The sequence below is a fragment of the Triturus cristatus genome, chromosome 3_1 (genome assembly GCF_964204655.1).
Source record: "Triturus cristatus chromosome 3_1, aTriCri1.1, whole genome shotgun sequence".
In the NCBI taxonomy this organism is placed as follows: domain Eukaryota; kingdom Metazoa; phylum Chordata; class Amphibia; order Caudata; family Salamandridae; genus Triturus; species Triturus cristatus.
The window spans coordinates 755,008,857-755,029,174 of record NC_140583.1 but is presented as its reverse complement, the minus strand read 5'-3'; the positions used below and the strand labels follow the sequence as shown (position 1 = coordinate 755,029,174).

General features: G+C 44.7%; 1 protein-coding gene across 1 annotated transcript in view; it reads left to right on the top strand.

The window, feature by feature from the left end:
* Positions 1-20,318, top strand: part of LOC146860928 (uncharacterized) — a 60,923-nt gene that overhangs the window by 25,013 nt on the left and 15,592 nt on the right. Inside the window, exons 9-21 of the mRNA XM_085646192.1 lie at positions 766-891; positions 1,598-1,715; positions 3,158-3,296; positions 3,893-4,003; positions 7,294-7,363; positions 7,494-7,631; positions 7,737-7,901; positions 8,460-8,554; positions 15,879-16,005; positions 16,269-16,524; positions 17,933-17,985; positions 18,421-18,521; positions 18,871-19,022. Coding sequence (XP_085502318.1) covers positions 766-891; positions 1,598-1,715; positions 3,158-3,296; positions 3,893-4,003; positions 7,294-7,363; positions 7,494-7,631; positions 7,737-7,901; positions 8,460-8,554; positions 15,879-16,005; positions 16,269-16,524; positions 17,933-17,985; positions 18,421-18,521; positions 18,871-19,022 — 1,651 coding nt within the window. The remainder of the gene's footprint in view (positions 1-765; positions 892-1,597; positions 1,716-3,157; positions 3,297-3,892; positions 4,004-7,293; positions 7,364-7,493; positions 7,632-7,736; positions 7,902-8,459; positions 8,555-15,878; positions 16,006-16,268; positions 16,525-17,932; positions 17,986-18,420; positions 18,522-18,870; positions 19,023-20,318) is intronic.

The window sequence follows — 20,318 nt, the reverse complement described above, 5'->3', positions numbered from 1 at the left end:
AAATCTGGCAGCATCAGTGATGGGGCCCAAGGGGGCTAGACCAAATGGAGCTGGGAACCAGCCCCGGCTATCTGCTATATTCATCCCTCACACCCCACAGGTGCCACTGGGCCTGGCGTGGTGTGTATATGATTTGATGTCTTCTAGGGACCCTCGTTGGATTTACTCATACTGAATATGGATACTGAGCATGCTCAGCACATATCTATGCAATAAGGTATTTAGTATTCCAGTCCAGTGATTGTTCTGTTTGTATGATGGTTTATATGTTCCAAAGCAAGAGAGGAGCAAAACTGTCTTCTAGTACCGCTCTTTCCCCGTAAGATGACCAGAAAATAGCAGCGTACATAGCTGACATGTAGCACTGCGGGATTCCATGATCTCAGACACCAAGCAGTCTCTCCAGTTCACACCCCTAATTTAACAAATCTCAGATGTTCCTAATTAGATGGGCCACTGTGCCTTACACTGTGATGCTTATTGTGACTCCTCAGGGTCAGCAGCGGTTAACAAGGGCTCTGCCAGGGTAGCATTTCAGCCCTCTCAATGAAGGACGAACAAGTTTATCTTCATGGGCTTGGAGGACCCCTAAATACCACTGTTTTAGGTGTTGTGTGATACAATTGCATTAAATTATCCCGTTGGGTGACAGGATCTTGATTGCAGAGCCAGCACCATGGAGCAGGGGAGGGTGTGAGCCTCGCGCAGTTGGCCACGGTTCTCGTGGATGAAAGAGTTAACATCTCGTTGTGGTTCTCCTCCTAGCAATCACATGCCCCTTCAACATGGACTACGAGGAGTGCAGCTTGCCCTGCGTGGACACCTGCAGCAACAACGAGCAGTCTGCGCTCTGCGATGACCACTGCTCCGACGGATGTTTCTGCCCCGCAGGTAGGTGATCGTCCACAGAAGTGTGGGGATGTGGAGATGCGCTACACCGGGCTTTGCCCCGCCCTCTCGCCCTTATGCTGCTTTAGTGCTCTTGATGAGCTGAAGTCCTAGGGTTCAGCACACCGGGGCTTTCCCTGACCCTGTTAAGCAATCCCAGCCTGCAAACGCTAGCTCCCCCTGCTGAGGAGACCCACTCCAGAGGGCCTCTGTCTACATCCGAAACAAGCCTCGAAGGCCAGAAGCAGCAGGGAGAGCAGATACGGACACCGCAGAGGAAATATTAGTTCTAGTTTCATGGTCGTTTGTACTTCAGTGTAGCTACCCCGGGGGGTGTGGCATCCACTCTGCATGTTTCTATTTTCAACTTCTGAGATATTGAGATATGACCAAGATGACCCGAATACAAATAAAAGAGAGAGTCGCGAGGATATACTGGGTGAATTAGAATATCATAATGTTGTATAAAAGAGATATACTGCTTCTTCCTCTTCACCGCTTTGTACTGTATACACACCCCCACGCATGCACACACACACACATAAATAAATAAATAAATATATATACCCATCTAGCTTTAATTTTGGGGCTTTTGTAGGCCCAGTTAAGTAGAAAGAAGGGACATGGTTTGACATGATAGGCATCCTCTTGGCACCGTCACATACTCCTCTGTAGGGTCCATCATGTCTTATCGTTTGTCTACGATCAGGAACTGTGTACGATGACATCACCAACTCCGGCTGCATGAAGCAGGAGGACTGCCCTTGCATCTTCAATGGCAAGACATATGCCCTGGGCTCCAATTACACAACGGCCTGTCAGAGATGGTAAATAACCTGCCTTTCCTTTCTCCTGCATGATGTTGGAAGACTACCGGCAAGCCGGCCTCCCAGGCCCTGGTTTTAAATTGGAAAGAGCAATGGGTTACCGGCAAAGCCTTGTTTTCCCCTAGATTTCCAATGTTTCCCTTTCACTGGATCTGGCTCATGCTCCTGAAGCATTTCTGATCAAGCTTCCTTGTTTCTGACTGACGCTCTTTTGCACATACAAAGCCTCATATCTAATCTGCTGGCATCTCTGATTTTCGATACTCTATCGCATTCTCTAATACAATGGTGGTCATCGTTTGGAGTCCATTTGATGCTGCAACACTCAAAGTTCCTTCACAGTCTCTTTGCTCTGCTTCTCACACCCTACTTCTCGCTCTCCCATCTCATCTGCTTAATCCCACTTCCATTCCTTTGTTTAAGGGAAGTTGCACAGGCTCTTCTTGTGATCTCTGCTTACTTTTTCACCAAAAACACAAGATGTGTGAAGGATGCTACCTGTATGTGATTAGGAAATGTGTGACTTTTGCCATGTCTGGTCCACTGGTTTGCAATTTTGTTCGCTTGGAAAAACAACACAAGGTTTGAGATCAAGTCGAAAATGATGGAGATGAGAGAGCGTAAAATGAAAAACTCATTGAGTCTTGTATTAGTACATGAATGATATTAATCGTGGAAAACATGCTCTTGGGTGTGTGAGAAAGGAAAGGTGAAAACTCTGCAAACCACGTGAATAATATGGAAAAATAAAAACCTATTTGCCCCAAAAAGCATTTTTACACCACTACCTTATTGGATTTGATTTTTGAATCTTACCTTACATCACTGAGGCACCCATCTACATTTGTTACTGTTCCTCTTTTTTTTATGAAAAGCAATTTCTCACTGTCGACTTTAGTATTCCAAGTACAAATACATCCAAATTGTATTGCATTATATTGCAATTGAATTTATATAGCATTGGCACACTTCATGTTGGGCAGCACATTGCTCCTGAACCCAACGTCAGTGGTCAATCCAGTGGTGATTGGTTATAGTTGATTAGTGGGATGATCAGTATTGCACTCTCAAGGAAACCATTGCATGCATTTAGTCCAGTTTCTTTGTGGTAGATTAAATTAGTAGAAGTTAGGTGTGATCATTAGTTGAGGGGTATGTGAGTCCAAACTGTTGGTTGTCGGGATTAGTAGAGGAGCCAGAGCAGGTTAGATCTTGGTAGGTTACAGAGTATGACTTTCAAAGAAAGATGTGGTCTTTGAGATGATGTCTGGGCAATCTGCATTTCATGGTCCATTACGCGAATTTTTGATGGAAGGAGTCAAAGAGGGCTCGAATTGCATAGCAGCAAATGAAAGTGTGCAAGCTAGACAAACAGTATCCAAGTTAAGGTGTCCAGAGCCATATCATGTGTTCTGATTTGTAAATCTACTGATTCTGCGCAGCACCTGTGGTGGAGGGACGTGGGCATGTGAGAAACTACCTTGCGTTGGGACGTGTTCAGTCGATGGAGGCTCTCACATCAGCACCTTTGATGAGACACTTTACAACTTCCATGGCGACTGTGGCTACGTGCTGGCCAAGGTAATTCACAAAGACAATTCCGGTAATGCTGCTGTGTGTGAGGGATGAATGGGGATCTCGTTGTACTGTATTCTAAAGCAACAAGAGCATTTGCATTATATTGTTCATTTCCATGATCCTGTTCACATATACCTGTATTTTCTGGCTTCCTACCATTATAATCTATTCATACTAGTGACCCTAGTAAGGTAAACATTGCAAGCCTCTAATTGTACTATAAAAAACCCTCAAGACCATGGGTCCTGGCATCATAAATCCGCCAGGACATGGATCGTCCTACTATAAGTTTTACAAGCCTTCAATATTACTGATATAGACCTTTACATACTATAATTCCTACTGATATAAACCTTTCAAGCCTTAATACCTCTGTTATAAACTCATACATCCCACGAGCACTGTAAAGAAAAACATTTCAAGTCCAATCTCCTGATGATATGCTATTATAGCCATTCCAGGCCAAGAGCTGTGTGGCTATGAACCTGTCACCCTAGTGGTCCATGTGGCTCTGGCACCAGGGACTCCACTGATTTGTCTGTCTATCCAGTTGCAACCACTGGAAGTCATTAATGCCGCCGCTTGTCATTTTTTCCTAGGATAGCGTTGGTAACTCATTCAGTGTCATGGCAGAGATGCGCATGTGTGGAAGGACGGAGAGCGAGACCTGCATGAAAAGTGTCTCGATCAGCCTCAACGGAGGAGACAAGGTATGTGGCTACATCTTACTGGCAAAGGTCATAAGTGAGGAAGGAGAGAAGTGAGTGGCAGAGATGTGAGCATAATTTTAATGAGATGCTGGGTGAAAACAAATTGGTTACTAATTGCAGGACACACCATGCTCTTCAGAAAGCAACAGAGATGTCACTAATGATTTCCTTAAATGATATGAGGAGAGGTCCCTACCCCTTGTTCCAAACACCAAAGTTCCAGTGGCTCCACAATATAGTGGGTAGTAAATGTTAAGGTGGGCATCAAGGTTTTGTGCGTATTGAATGGTCATGAGGGAACTCAAAAGAAGTATTCATGATATCAATAAATGTTAATGCATAGATGGATTAATTGTACGGCATGAGACAACCACAGAAACCCCAAATACCTATTCTTTCTCTCTCTATCTCTCTTTTCTTTCTCTCTCTTCTACCTTTCCCAGAGCTAGCATGCAGTCTAAGTACCCCGTAGATCAGTGGTTCCCAAACTTTTGACTCCTGAGGACCCCCATCCATTGAGTCACCACTGGAAGCCGGGGACCCCCAAGCAATCTGAATGATTTAAATTTCAAACATTAAAACAGTAATTCGGAAAAAATAAACACAGGTGTGCACACAAAACAAATATTCGAATTAAGAAGGATTTTAGTATTTTATATTGAAAGAATCTGCAAAAAACTTTATTGGGAAGGTTGGTGCTGCATCTCCGTGACTAACTTTTAAATGGTTGGTTTTATTTCGCAGTATGAGGCTCCTGCTCCTGCCAGGGTCAGACTGGAAACTCTAAGCAGCCCTGGCAAATGTTTTCAGACCAGTCCCCATACGGCGCACACCAAGTGCAGTGAGTGAGCCTAACCACTACAAAGGGGGCTTTGGGAGGCTCTTCCCCAAAGAAAATTTAGGAAACAATAGTGCATTCTACAACACATTTATCATTATATATTGAATTGTATTAGCTTTTAAAGAATAGTAAATGATGACCTTACTATGCCCCAGGATTCGACAATCTTTGTTGGGGTTCTTCAATGATTCCCTTATTATCACCCTCCAACAGTGCCTCTAATCTCTCCATAGTCCCTCTGTCACATGCATTTCATTTGTTTTATAGCATCTCTCATACCACTGTAGGATGTCAGAGCACTTTACAACACACACATATAGGGGCAGATTTACAAGCCCTTGCGCAACTGATGTGTCACAAAAAGTGATGCTCCGGCGGCGCATTTTAGTGCCCCATATTTACAAGGACAGGAAAAGTCACCCTGTGTGACTTTTCCTGTTCTTGTAAATATGGTCCCTTTGCACCCAGCACTTTGTGTGAAAGGTGCGTTCCATGGGTTTTGCTGTGAGTGTTCCCATGAAACCAGACACATTTCCAGATTTACGAGAAATTGTAAATCTGGAAATGTGTCTGGATGCTACGCCTCCCCAGGGAAGGCGTGGGGAGGCGCAACAAGGAGAAATGTATTCATTTCTCCTCGTTTTTTCCCTCTTTCTATGCATGCTTCATTCTGCAGCACGCATAGAAAGATGAAATCCCCTCTAGTGATTGTTTATGTGCAGAATGGGAACCCTACCTGCACATAAACAATCCCCACACAACGCAGACATCCTTGCACCATGGTGCAAGGGTGCCAGTGCCGGCGCATGGCAGCAGTTTGTGCACCAGCGCAAGGGAAAGCACTGAAATGCAACACATTTTTGTAAATATGTTGCATCCCTGTGCTTTGAAAGTGACTAATTGCGGCACAGCCAAATGGCTTGCAGCACTTACTGAGTCAGTTTCCTTGTAAATCTGCCCTATAGAGACAATGAATTATACATGTAAACCAGTGTATAGAAAATGTTACATAAGGCAAAGGTGACTACAAGTTGTAGGATTCACATGTCATTCATACTGGTAGGCATTTTTAAAGAAACTCAGGATTCAGGTCATGACACAGTGGTTAGCATTGACTTTAACAATAAAACTTTATTTCCATTCAAATAAACCTTTTTAGCAGCATCAGGATAATGAAAGACTGGGAAAAAACATAAGTTACTAACTTGTATCATGCAGTTTGCAAACATCTTTTTGATGCCAGTTTATAGGTCACTGTGCTAGATCACGATTGTCACTTATAAACTGCACAGTAACTAAAGAATCTATGTGACAAAAGCAGTAACCCACTGACCTATGCAGAAAAAACACAGTTTTTGTTAAAAATGCAGGTACACATTCTTTGCAATAGGCATATTAACCCTCTGTACTACATTAGATAAGTCAAAGCTGCCACTGGACAAAACTCTCATCGCTCTCCAGCAGGAACATTAATCACTGGCGTTATCTTGACACTTTTATTGTTGCTCAAAAACTTCTTATTATACAAGGAACTTTGCAGTTATTTTAAAACTGCTGCCTGAGGACCCCCTGGGAATGTGTCACGGACCCCTAGGGGTCCGCGGACCACAGTTTGGGAAACACTGCCGTAGATGATACAACTTAGATAAGATTTCCATCTATGCAGTATAAAAGCTCTAGACACTTGGTAGTTTTGTTGCCCATCCATGTAGTTCCTTCAGTGACACTCAGATCGCTGCATTGGTGGGGAAGGAACCCCATATATGAGCCTTGCAGTGTGTTTATGGAGGTAATAGCTGGGAAAGAGGTGACAAGACGGTCCAAGAGATTCAAGGGAAGATAAGGGAGGTGCTCATAAATACTAAGTGAATAAATGAGGTGGATTTAGGATGACGCAGAATAAATCCCAGTAGTAAACATACAACTCTCATACCTATCATTTTGATGTGCCTTGTTCAATCTGCCTTTCTCCAAAAGTTTAGAGACGTTCCTACTCTTGAAATGCTATCCACCATCCGCGCCTTATTGCATAAAACAACAGGCGTTTTAGACAGTAATGAGATGTTTTCTAAATCCCCTGACAATATCACCTTTCACGTGACACAACAATGCTTTTGGTTGAGCTGTTTGGGAAGTTAGTTAAGTTTGGACGTGCCAATCCCTTTAAAGAGGGAGATCTGGTTGCCAGAGCCTATCTCAGATGGTGAGGTTGGCTCTCTGCTTGAATAAATACAAGGGCGCTCTCATTTAGTGTTGACATTTGGCATATGGGATCATGTTTGACAGATTAGCCAAATCCCTCCATATAAATCTACTCCCAGATTTTGCAGTGGGCTACGTGAAGCCCCCTTGCCTTCGACTAGAGCAAATGGTGCTTTGGTGTTGTGTAGATCAGTCCAGAGAAGGTGAATGGCTGGTCTGATTTGTGTTCTGCTCTTCCAATCTACAGACTTTCTTCATCAGGCCAGACTGCACTGTACTCATGAACATGGTCCATGCAGAGCTGCCTGTTGTTTCAGGTGAGTTTCTAGTTCAGACCTATCTCTGGATTGCTGGCTTCCTCTTGGCTTTCTTTGTTTGCTTGACTTGCATGCAAGGTGTGAAGGCTGTGTTCTATCGTTCCTGATCAGTCGCATTCTGTGCCCTCAGATGGTGTTACCGTGTTGCAGCCCTCTTCCTTCTTTATAATTGTGGAGACAAATGTTGGCCTCCAGGTTGAGATCGAAGTGAAGCCCTTTATGCAAGTTCGGATCCGGCTGCAGCCACACTTCGAGGGGAAGACCTCTGGTAAGTCTCCCTCTGCTCTTGATATGAAGCTCATTCACCCATCTACTGACCGCTTCTCAACACCTGTGGGACTGCACTTTAAATGTGTCTTGCTTTCTCAAAAAGGTCTCTGCGGAAACTTCAACAAAGATCAAGCCGATGAATTCAAAACCTTGAGCGGAGTGGTGGAGGGCACTGGCGCTTCTTTTGGTAACAACTGGAAGACACACAGTGACTGTCCCAATGTGAAAAACATCCATGAGGATCCGTGTGCCTCCAGTGTACAGAACGGTATGTGTAGTCTTGAAAAATTGTATCTCTAAAGGAGGAAGGTTGGAGCCCTTTGTGCTGTGATCAACTGGCACCTCCTAGGCTCATAAATGTTATCATGTGATGCCTACAGAGAGGCCCCCCGGGGTTGTGGGGTGGAAGGCTGATCTCTGCTAGCATATGCCGTTCCATGAATTCTTACTCTGCACTGTCACCAGTGTCTCTGACTCAGTTCGCTACACGTGACTTTTTGACTTCTTGACCATCCTCACTCTGTGTGCCAGGCTATATAGACATCGACCATGTATGCCAAGTGTGAGACAAAATTGTTTTTTATCAATGTTAACAGCTGAAGGTAAACATTGAGTGGTTTTCAAATGCTGCCATTATGTGTGTATCATGTCACCTCTTGAGCTGTGCTGGTTATTCATTGACTTCCACTCAACCTCCCCATCTTCACACACAGTGTCAAACACCGCCAGCCATACGCACCTGAACTGACGTGGCTTGGTAGTGGCTGTTGCCTAAAATGCGCGTATCTGGGACATAACCCCTTCTTTTCCTTCTTTCTATGTGCAGCCGAGTATGCTCAGCACCACTGCGAGATGCTGTCAGACCCATTGGGACCTTTCGAACCCTGCCACGCTTTCCTGGCTCCAACGTCTTTCGAGACGGTGAGTTGATCTAGCGTGGTGAGTCAAACCAAGGTTGGCATTCTCAGCTGGTGTGCAATGGCTGAGAGTAATTTCTTTTCATCCTACAGTTTGTTGGGATCTCAAACCCTAGCTTTTCAGGTCCATATAGTCGCCATGTCTTGCTGGCCTCCGCTGTCCTGCTGTCCTCTGCTATCGCCAGCATACTTAGTTGATGCCACACAACTATGAGCTTGACATCACTTCCAGTCATTCATTTTTTTAATTTTTTTATTTTTTTATTTTTTATTGAATCAGCGAGGAAGCATTAGATATTAAAACAAGAATATATGAGAATCTCCTACACACAGCACCAAAGAAACAAAATAATACATACAAAAGAGCATACAATGGCCATCATTCTTGTATCCAGTTTCTTATCGGCTCCCATATCTGAGCCCCTAATTTTTTCTTTGAGAGACCTTTTAATTTATACAAGGCTGACTCAGTGTTATATATTGAGATTATCTTCGCCCTCCAATTACAGAAAGAGGGGGGGTCCGAGTCAAGCTACTGTGACGTTATACAGAGCCTCAGAACCGACATACACATAAACTTAAAACCTCTATGGGGGTCCACAGAACCCATCGGGTCTGAGACAGATTCAAATTCAATTCCAAACAAAACCAAAATTGCTGTAATAATTATCGGTATTCCCAAAGATTGCGTCATAAAACCCTCAATCTCTAGTAACAGTGGCTGAAGAGCAGGGCAAGAAAAAAACATATGAATTGAATCTGCTGCGAAGAAACCACATCTTGCACATTTGTCGCCCCTCCCTCCCTTCCATTTTGCTATCTTTGCCGGCGTAGCGTATAATACAAATTAAACAGAGCCATATATGACTGACTCTTAAGGCTGCCAGACAACAAGATAGAGCCAGCAGTTTGTGTTACCAATTTTAACTCCAAATTAGTAACCGACAGTTTCTCCTTCCATATTGCTTCCTGTCTAGCCATATCATCCCGTTGCATACCCATAATCTCCATATAGATTTGCCGTATTTTAGAGTTCTGTTTTATTAAATCCAAAATTGGAATCTGTCGGGTCTGACATCTACCCCCCGTGACTGCACCCTGAAGAAAGCTTCTCAGCTGCAGATATTTAAAAAAATCTGAATTAGTAACCCCGAATCTCCCTCGCAAAGCTGAGAACGAGGTCATCTCTGCCTGGACCAGCAGATCCCCAATTCTTTTAATACCATATTGGGCCCACCTCCGCATAACTACGTCATGAAATATCACAGGTAAGATACCCATCGAATCTAATGGTGTATCCCATAAAATACTCGGAATATGCAACTGCTTACCTAAACCCTTCCAGACTGAATATGCTGCCTGAACAATTTTAAACTTAGTTTTTTTGTAATAGCTCGGCTCCAGAATTTTTAGCAATAAGCCTTGTGCTGAATCACCAAGACACCATTCATATATTGAGGGTGAGAAAGCGACATCCAAAATCGCTATCCGACCATAGACCAAAACGCCCATAAATTGAAGTAGCGTTGCACAGTAATATGAATAGAAATTTGGGAGAGCCAAACCTCCCCGTTCCGTTGGGAGATAAAGCCATTTGATTGCCCTTCTAGATCGGTGATAACCCCATAAAAAACGTGTACACATTCGTTCTATTTTAGTAAACAAAAATTTAGGAAAAAGTATTGGAATAGCCCGAAAGAGGTACAAAAATTTTGAAAAAATAGACATTTTCAGCACATTACCCCTTCCATACAGTGACAAGTGCAGCCGATCTAAACGCTCCAAAGTTTGGCTAACGGAGACAATCATCGGCTCCACATTCCTTTTTGGGATACTTTGAATCTGAGGTGAGATAGTTATCCCTAAGTAGGTTGCCTCTGTAACCACCTCCATCCCAGATACTAATCCACATTCTGTGTGTAGCACTTGCGTTTTTCTCAGATTTAATTTATAACCCGACACTGCCCCAAACTCTTTTGTAATAACCTCAATTCTCTGCAATGCCTTATTCATATCACTAGACAAAACAGCCAAATCATCGGCATATGCCAGGACTTTAACTGAGTACGAATGCGCCATTACTGGACTGATTTTCGGGTCGGCCTCCAGACTAGAAATGAGAGGGTCAATAAATAGAGCAAACAAAAGTGGGGAACAGGGACACCCCTGCCGGGTGCCCCTATTTATCGAAAACCTCTGTGACTCCTCTCCGATCAGCCGTATTGTTGCCCCCGGAGTGGAATACATTGAGCGTATCGCCCGTATATAGCCATCAGGGAATGATTTCCACCTCATCACTGCCCAAAGAAACTCCCAGGAGACCCTATTGAACGCTTTTTCAGCGTCCAAAAGGGCCACCCCAACAGGAACACTCATCCCCTGGGCCCAGTCAAATATAGAGATAACCCGTCTAACATGGTCCGTAGTCCCCCTCCCTGCAATAAACCCATGTTGGTATAATGACACTAATGGAGGGATAACTACCCCCAATCTTTTAGCCAAACATTTCGAATAGATTTTATTATCAGCATTGATTAAAGAGATTGGTCGATACGAGGACAGCTCATGAGGGTCCTTTCCCTTTTTTTTTAAAGACCACAATTACTGTTTGAGACCAGGACGCTGGGGGTACCCCATCAAACGCCCCTTGAAATACTAACATCATTATCTCCTCTAAGAGCTCCCTAAACTTAACGTAGAACTCCAGAGGAATCATAGCGGGCCCCATCGCCTTCCCTGGAGCTAATGAAAGCATTGCACTTTTAATCTCCTCCCAAGAAAGGGATTCTAAGTCTTTATCCATATCCTCTAAGCCTACACAAGGCATTTTATGGAGATAACTCTCAGGATTCAAAACTGACTCAGCCATATATAATGTTTCATAGTATTTTTTAAAGGCATCCTGAACCTGAGACGGAGTCTCTACAGATTTTCCATCCATATCTCTAATTTTAACTATCCTGGAATACGCCTCCTTTTGGCGTAATCTATTAGCTAGGACTCTCCCGACCCTCTCTCCATATTCATAACATTGATTCCTGTGTACCTGATACTTTGCTGCCTCCTCATCTGCATAGCCTTGGTATATTTTCGCTCGACTGGCAGCAACTTCCGCCTGCACCTCCTTGACCCTACCCCCAACATTTATTTCCTGAACTAACCTCTGCTCCACCCGAGATAGGGCCGCTAGAACCTTTAGATACTTCAAACGATCATTTTTGTGTTTCCTTGCGGCGAACCTAAGTGTCTCCCCTCTCACCCCCGCCTTCAATGTATCCCAGACAATATCAACCCTTGCTGAGCCTATATTCATCTGAAGAAATTCAAGAATCCATTTCTTCATCCAACTACAATAATCCTCGTTAAGAAGGAGCCTTCTATCAAACGTCCATTTTCTAGTCATAGAAATTAAACCAGTACACTCAAATTCCAGTATAACCGGGTTATGATCCGATATTATTTTAGGTAAAACCTTAATAGTTGACCTTGATAAAATAGCGTCAGAAACCAGAAAATAATCCAATCGTGCCATCTTTTGATGTGGAGCAGAAAAAAATGTGTAGCCATCTTGGCCTGGATTCAACTCGACCCAGGCATCATAAAGCCCTTGGTCGTGGACAAATGCTTGCAAACCCCTAAACCCGCTCGGCTTCCTTCCCATATAAGGTTCAACCGATCTCAGATTAAACCCTGACGGAAGATGAATGTTTAAGTCGCCACAAACTATCATAGGTTGTGGATACAGTGAGAGTTCTGAATTGATCTCCTGAAAAATATCCGGAGCATCCAAATTTGGCCCATATATTGAGCAGAGTGTAATAACTTGCTGAGATATAACTACCTCGACCATAACCCACCGTCCCAACTTATCTACCTTTTGCTTCCTTACTTCCAACAATCCTTTCTTAGCTAATATTGCCACTCCCTTTATATTGACTGATTGGGATGTACAAGCTATTAAATCAAGTCCAAAAGAACTAAGCCAGGCCCTATTAGACCATGCTATATGAGTTTCCTGCAAAAATAACAGGTCCCATGAACAAGAATATATAATTCCGGCTAGCACCTGTCTTTTCCTAAAATTGTTCAGCCTACATATATTTAAAGTACAACATATTAATTTCCTCATCTGGAATCCTTCCCATTTCCAGGTTTTGACTCGAAAGCAATTTTAATGTGACAAAATTTCTTAAACCAAATGATTCTTATCAGAAAACTTAATGAGTCACTATACAGTTGCTGTCCTCTAGCGCCTAAATCGACAATGTGCTGTATGGTTATTTTTTTGCAATAAAACAAATTAACATTCACATTAAACGTAGAGTCTTTCCTCCTCGCAGAATCCTTTACACCCAACCCCCCCACCAAAACCCCCCGAACCCTAACCCCCCCAGCTACCCCAAACCCACCCCTTATCCTTCCTAATCCCCTCCCCTTCCACCCCCTACCCCCCTCATGAGGCATTGGAAAACCTGTTCCCTAGTGATGGTAAAGCTTGATGCCCAGCCTCCTCCTCTGCAGCTTACAGATACAGAAACGTATAGAAGAAAACAAAAAAGAAAAAGTCCATGACTTGACAAATGTTGTAACCCAAGAGTCCACAGAGAATCATAATAAAGTCAATTAAATGTCCTTATATCTCCATAATTGTCAAAAAATCCATTATTCAATCCATTAACCAACATGCAATAGCATACCCTACATCAAATAGCAAAAAAAAAAAAAAAAAAAAAGATACAGCTAGAAGTCCAGTAGCCGAGGAGAAAGTACTTAAATTGACTGAAGATATTCTTTAGCCTTGACTTCAGATGTAAAAAACTGGCTTTGGCCACCCCTGACCACCTTCAGTTTAGCCGGAATTTGAAGGAACACCTGAAACCCTTTAGCTTGAAACATCGGGATAAGCTGTCTAAGCCTCCAGCGTTGCTCAACTGTAGGCTGGCAAAAGTCCGGCCGGACAAAAAATTCACACCCTTTAGCCTTTCTCCGTTTATTCGGTCGTGCTAGATCATACAGTTCTTCTCTTGCACGAAAGTTATTCAAAGAGATCAAAATAGCCCTAGGGTAATCTACACCTTGCACTTTCTTCTGCACAAAAGGGAATCTGTGTGCCCTTTGAACCTCTTTTTGCCACTCCCAATGTCCAAGATCCGGAAAGGCTTCTGTTAACAATTCGATCACAAATTTCACTGGATCCAATCCCTCTTTCCCCTCCGGCACACCCAATACTCTCCGGTTTTTACGTCTAAATCTATTTTCAAGAACAATAACTTTCAAATGTACATCATCCCTATCTGCTTTAAGGGACTCGACAGCTTTCTTCTGAGCCCCTAGCTCATCCTCCAAGGTGGAAATCCTTGTCTCTGCCTCGTTCATCCTTATAGCCATATCCGAACATGATTTGGCGACTCTTCTCACGCCATTCTGTAAACGTTTACAGGCATTCTGAGTGCGAGTTAGACCAGCCTGAGTCTCAGCCCTGTGCGTCATTATTAAGTCATAGATTGTAGCTAATGTAATCTCCCCAGATGCTGGATCTCTTTCTGTTACTTGACCCTTCTCCAATAAAGTAACTTCACCCAATGTAGCACCCCCGGCAAAATTAGGCGAACTCCGTTCATCCCATGTAGACGATGCTTCTGAGCCTCTCCTGGTTTCAGATCTAACCTCCATACCGGGCTGCACCGAAAACTCTGCAGCGCCCTCAAGAACCTCTTCCTCTGCCACCAAATTAGCCCCATCGAGCCAGTCCTGTACTGCGCTATCATTCGAGGACCTATCTGATAATGAGAAAAAATCCTCCATGATTGAAACCTTATCAAGTATTGCGGGCGGCTCTCTCAGCAACCCCTTGTCGCCAGGCTGCATCGCTTGTGGCACCACCTCCTCGTCATCCAATTGTACAGATAGTTGGTTTACCCCCTCCAGGACTACATCACCCAGAATCCCACTCTCCGGGCTGACTGAAGCAAGAGTAGCTGATGTCAATTGAGTAATTTGCTGAGATTTCTGAGTATCTGCGCTCTGCTGTGCTCCAACCACCACTGGGGGAGGATCATTAATTGCACCTCGATCCTTTCGAGGCATATTTTTAAGTTTAAACATTGCAGGAATATGCTGTACTGCTGTACTCTCCCCCGCCGCCTCCACCACCACAGTAGCCGCATTGGATGAGTTAACTGCACCATTTACCTCCTGCCGCTTGTCTGAGGCATCCACGAGCCCCTCTCCCCCCTTCTCCGCTTTCTCCACCGGTTTCCCACCGGCTGTCATCTGCCGCGTTCTTGCCGGGGTACCAGTCGGTTGCACATTGCCTCTATTCCGTCCAGACCGCTGGTGAAGACTCTTTCCTGCCATCATCTGCAAGTAAACGCGGCACCCAGCGGAGCGGAAATGCTATATACGTTGAAAGCACTGAAAACGCTGTTATCGCCGTTACGCTGTAAACGCCGGTGCCGGCTCCACGTCTCAGCTCACAGGACTCCACAGCAAGGGCGGGATAGCCTCGAAAAAAGTACCGAGGAAGTGCGGGAAACGATCGACAGAGACAGCGCCGGCGGTATCTTACAACATTAATCCTTGTCTGTGGACTGCTTGAGTACCTTAGGTCGCCATTAACTCAAACGCATCGGTAAGCCTGCAGAGGTGAAGAGCACCAGCTTAACCGGCCACTGAAGCGGCCGCCATCTTGCCCTACTCCACTTCCAGTCATTCCAAGGTAATTTTTGAGCAAGGGAGATGATTAGTTTTGTCGTACAAATTTGAAGCTTATAAATACGAGTGCACGCCCTACCCAAGGCGAAATATGCATTCGAATACCAGTTGGCACTGCTGGTTCATGCCCCTTCTAAACACAATTGGCAGCAAACAAGAATACAAACGAGGGAGGTTTTTATAGGAAACATTAGAGATTCTACTGTAAGCCGTGGGCTCTCTCCGCAGAAGGTGAACTGCCAGCATGCAGCCCACATCAGGTATGCGAGTTTAGCGCACACTAGAACGCAGGTAAGGCTGGGACGTGGTACAGACGGTCACTTTCACACTTCGTGTCACGTGTCTCATCTTGGTGTTGTGCCCATAAAGCTTTTGAATCATTCTAAATTACAGTTGTCATCACATTACAGGCCATCGCCCAAGGATTTTAGAGTAATGTGTTGAGTTTATAGTCTTGTTTTCTTATAACAATGCATGCCCGTGATTATCGGCGAACCAAAGACCCGTGGAGCACAAGAGCGAAGCAGTAGTTAATTATGGTGAAAAATAACGTGGGGCTTAAACACCCTGATGTGTTGAATTCTAACTGGGCGACGGCGTTTCTTTCTTCCCAGAACTGCATGTTCGACACTTGTAACTGTGAGAAGACTGAGGACTGCATGTGCGCAGCCATCTCGTCCTACGTGCGCGCATGCGCAGCCAAGGGGGTCTTCCTAGAAGGCTGGAGGAGCGAGATATGTGGTGAGTGGGGGAGGGGGTCTGAAACTAAATAAAACTTACTGCTACTGTTCGGGTCCTAGCTTGGGTACACATGACACCTCACTAGTAGGATATAACACAAAAAAAAAATATATATATATATATATGTATCGGCGGCCATGATGAATTAGCCATGCTCTGCATTGTGGTTGCCACAGCACTCTGACTCCCATACACTTGACGTGCGCTGGTTTAACTTTTGGGCCTGTGAGATGTAACCTCCTGTTTACCTCTCCTCTGCCAAGGCAAGTACAGTGAAGACTGTCCTGCGACACAGACCTACACATACTCCGCGCACACGTGCCAGGCCACCTGCCGGTCCCTCAGCGAGCCCGACAACTCCTGCGGTGTAAAGATACTACCTGTCTACGGCTGTATCTGCCCAGAAGGCATGTACCTGGATGAGAGCGGCAAGTGTGTGGAGGTCGAAGAGTGCGGCTGCTACTACCAGGCCTCCTCCATGTCACCCGGGGAGGTGGTGCACGAAAACAAGGCTATCTGGTGAGTTCAGCAAAAGGGTCCTGCCATTCCTGTCTAGGTCAGAACTAGTCTCAGCTGGGTGCCCAGGGCAGACGTCGGGTGTTGACTCAGGGTTGTGGAGTTCCCCCGCCATTACTTTTAGAAAGGGGGACTCGTTCCCCTTATTTCGATGATGAGAGGTGTTGCTTAACAAACTGCAAGTTTAAAGCACTGTTGGGCTTTGGAGAGAGGCGAGCTTAAGAACATAATCAGGAAATAAACGTGCACTCTTAGCCAGTTTAATATTAAAAAACATACATCCAGCATATTTTGTTTAGTGACTAAAAGCTGTTTAAAAAATTTAATTGACAAGTTCCACCTGTCTGTTTAAAAACATTGCCATTTCCAAGCTCAGTGGCACCTTTGATATGTGGAAAAATACGTGATTTGTAAAAAAGTAAAACCAAAAATGTTCTTTTTGTTTTTTTGCTTTGTGATCATGTCAAGTTGCTGTTGCTTTAAGAAAGACACTTGAGATTTTAAGTAAAGCTTATTATAAGGGCAATGACGTGACTTGCTATGTCGTCATTTTTTAACTGCATATGATAAGTCCCCCTTAGGACGGTCGTAGGACTTGTGTCCCTGTGGGTACCTTTAAAAAACCGTCCAGCAAAGGTAGGACTTCGAGTTAGATGGGAAGAGGTGATACTCAATATTTGGATTAGCAGGTGTAATGCCTTTGTTTGATTCACCAACACGTACGTACTCATTGCTTACAACCACATTACATAAATCTCGTGGCAAGGTACACACCGTCCTGCGCGCGCAGCCACATCTTGAGCTATAGCTCTGCAGCAGTGCAGCTGTCCACTACAAGAAGTTGTGCAGATTCATGCATCCTGCGTGGGCAGCCAGCTCTAGAGGTTGGGCACAAGCAAAGGATGCATTTTGAAAATCCAGCAGGACAGCCTCGGCAACCCAGCCTCCTGCAGAGAAAATACATGGCATCTAATACTATTTTACACAAGTTCTGTGACTCCAGCTGTTGTGCTTTTTGTGCGTTTGCAGTTTCTAAACATGAATGAGAGCGCAGGCTGCACCAGGACATGGAAAAATACACATATTTCTTTTATCTGCAAATAAAATCGATCAGGAAGTTGTTTATTTTAAGATGTCTTATAAACATGTGAGATGATTATTGATTTCTGTGCCCCATGCTGCTAAACGTAAAAACAAAACCACTCTGTTCAGCACCCGCAGGTGCTAAAACAACAACCAGTGAATGTAATCAGTAAATGATAAGCACGAGACCTCCGGAAAGAAACTCCTGACATTAGCCACCAGGTGGCGATGAACCGCCAAAAAAGAAAAGGAAAAACATTTCACAGAAAGCAGAACAAGTAGAACACTTGTCTAACACCTTGATGTCTTCCTCCTTTCTTCTCCACAGCACCTGCTCACAGGGGAAGGTCAGCTGCTTGGGAGTGACAGTTAAAGAGCCAGGTAATCTTCACCGCCAATCCGCGGAAACTGCAATCAAAATCCGTGTTTGTCGCCCTTTGGCACTCTCTTATCCCAATGCTGTACCACTAGCATTAATAATATTCTCTCGTTCTGTCTTTGGGGTGAATTTTCCTCTCCCATTGAGTACAATGTATTCACGTCTTTGCTTATTAATTCATCATCTATGGTCACAGATTCATCAGTGGAGAAAAGGTTCATTTCCCAGGCTAGGCAAGCAGACCAGTAGAGGGGGGGCCGAGACACTCCTGTGTCAATCTCCATCGCTTCACCTCTGCATATCGGGTTCTGACTTCGGCTAAATTGTGTCCTTAGAAACCCACCGTCTCGTTGAGCAATCGGGATTTGGAAAGCATAATTTCCGGAAGTGAGACATGCCGATATCTCACACGCCTCTCATTTTGTCGCCCCCTCCAGAATGCGAGGCCCCCATGGTGTACTTTGACTGCGCAAATGTTTCTACGAACGCCAAGGGCTCCGAGTGCCAGAAGAGCTGTCAGACGTTTGACGTGGAATGCGTGAGTGTCTTGTAGGGTGGGGTGAAGGGGTTTCGGGGGCACACAGGGCGAGGGCTTGGGGAGACATGGAGAGGATGGTTTGATTTAAAACAATATTTTGCCTGCGCCTGTTCTTTTCTTTTGTTGGAGACGTTGGACGGGGGGGAGGAAGACCCTCCATGTTGTTGTCCAATGGCCCAAGGTCTCAAGGTTCAGCACACGACGCCGGAACCACGACTTGTCTAATGGCTGTGAAATGTTTGCAGACTGTGATGCGTTTATCGTGGACTCCTCCAGCACCGGATGTCCGCTCTATTGCTTCTCTGCCCTGGGCCCTGCTAACACAGCCTTTTCTTCCTTGACTTTACAGTTCAGCACCCACTGCGTGTCCGGATGCGTCTGCCCAGAGGGGAGGGTGCTCGACGGCAGAGGTGGCTGCATCCAGGCCGAAGCCTGTCCCTGCCTCCACAATGAGGCTGAATACCAACCTGGAGAGGAGATCTCCGTCAGCTGCAACACCTGGTAGGCACTGCCACTCAACCGCTTGTCAGGCACACCATCCTTTATAGACTCAGGCTGGGAAGAGGAAGCTGGGGCTGGTCGCTGTGTGTTACTCCTCGTGTGCAGGTCCTGGCTGTGAAAATGGGCCCTAGGAGACGTCTCGCTACAGTCCCCAGACAGCGCCTTTGACAGTTGGGTCCTTTGCAGCAGCCTAAGATGTGGCGCCTGATAATCCAATAACTCTTGTAGCCCAGAGAAGAATGTTTGCGTAGCCTGTGGGCGAGCTAAACATGTCTAGGCTCCATTAGACATCGTTCCTACACCTTGTGTTTATATGATGCCTTCTAGCTCCTCCGCCACCAAGAGAAAGCAAGTAATGACTAATAGAACAGGCCCTATGGGGTAATACAAGTGAACTACTTTTGCTAAAGATCACTGATTTAATGCAAACCAACAGGGCTTTGTTAAAATCATGCCCAAGAAATCGTTTTGCCCTCTGGTACAAAATGGCACATATTTTAAAGAAAGAGAGTGTAGTTTACTTGAGCCACACCAGAGTTGACCAGTTTTGATCCACCTGGGTTGGGGCCATGGTATAGCTTTTCACTTGGCATCTTTCGTTCAAAAGACGTGGAGCCAGGTCACATTTCCTGGATTGTCTGCAGTGGTTCCCAAAGGACCAACATCTTATTATATTTAATGAATACCTCTATGATATGTATCTGCCGTGAACCTAAATTGAAATCATTTGTGCAGTCAGCGGTCACCCTAGATTTAGGCATGGATCGGCGCATTCTGAAACAGTGCTGGATATCTCTGCTGTGTAATGTCATGGAGAAATCATGATCTATTGAACGGTGGTAGGAAATAGTCAAGGGCACAGGCAGCTTGAAGATGGATGTTAGGATTTGAATAAAGCATCGATTAACTCATTTAAGCCAAAAATTCTTAAGAAGGCGTGTGGTTTCTTGCTTGGAAAAGATTATACTTTCAGTAGGTCATGGCTCAATGTAGGGCGATTACTAATCAAGTGATGGGATAAAAAGTGGTGTTCAAGGATTAGTTTAACAGTTTGTTGACATTATAAAATTGGGCATTAGGAAAGATGGCAGACTTCACAGAAGACACATGCACTGTAATCCAATCAAAAAAGATCAGAAAGCTCAGCTGGTCTAAATGTTATGAAATAGATAAATACAGCGTTGTGCTCCTCTGCTGTAAAGAGGAAGACATCAGAGTGACCTCAGAGGATGGGACTCTCCTGCATTAAAGAAAAGTACGGATAGAAGCCACAGAACGGATGGGCAAGAGGCCACC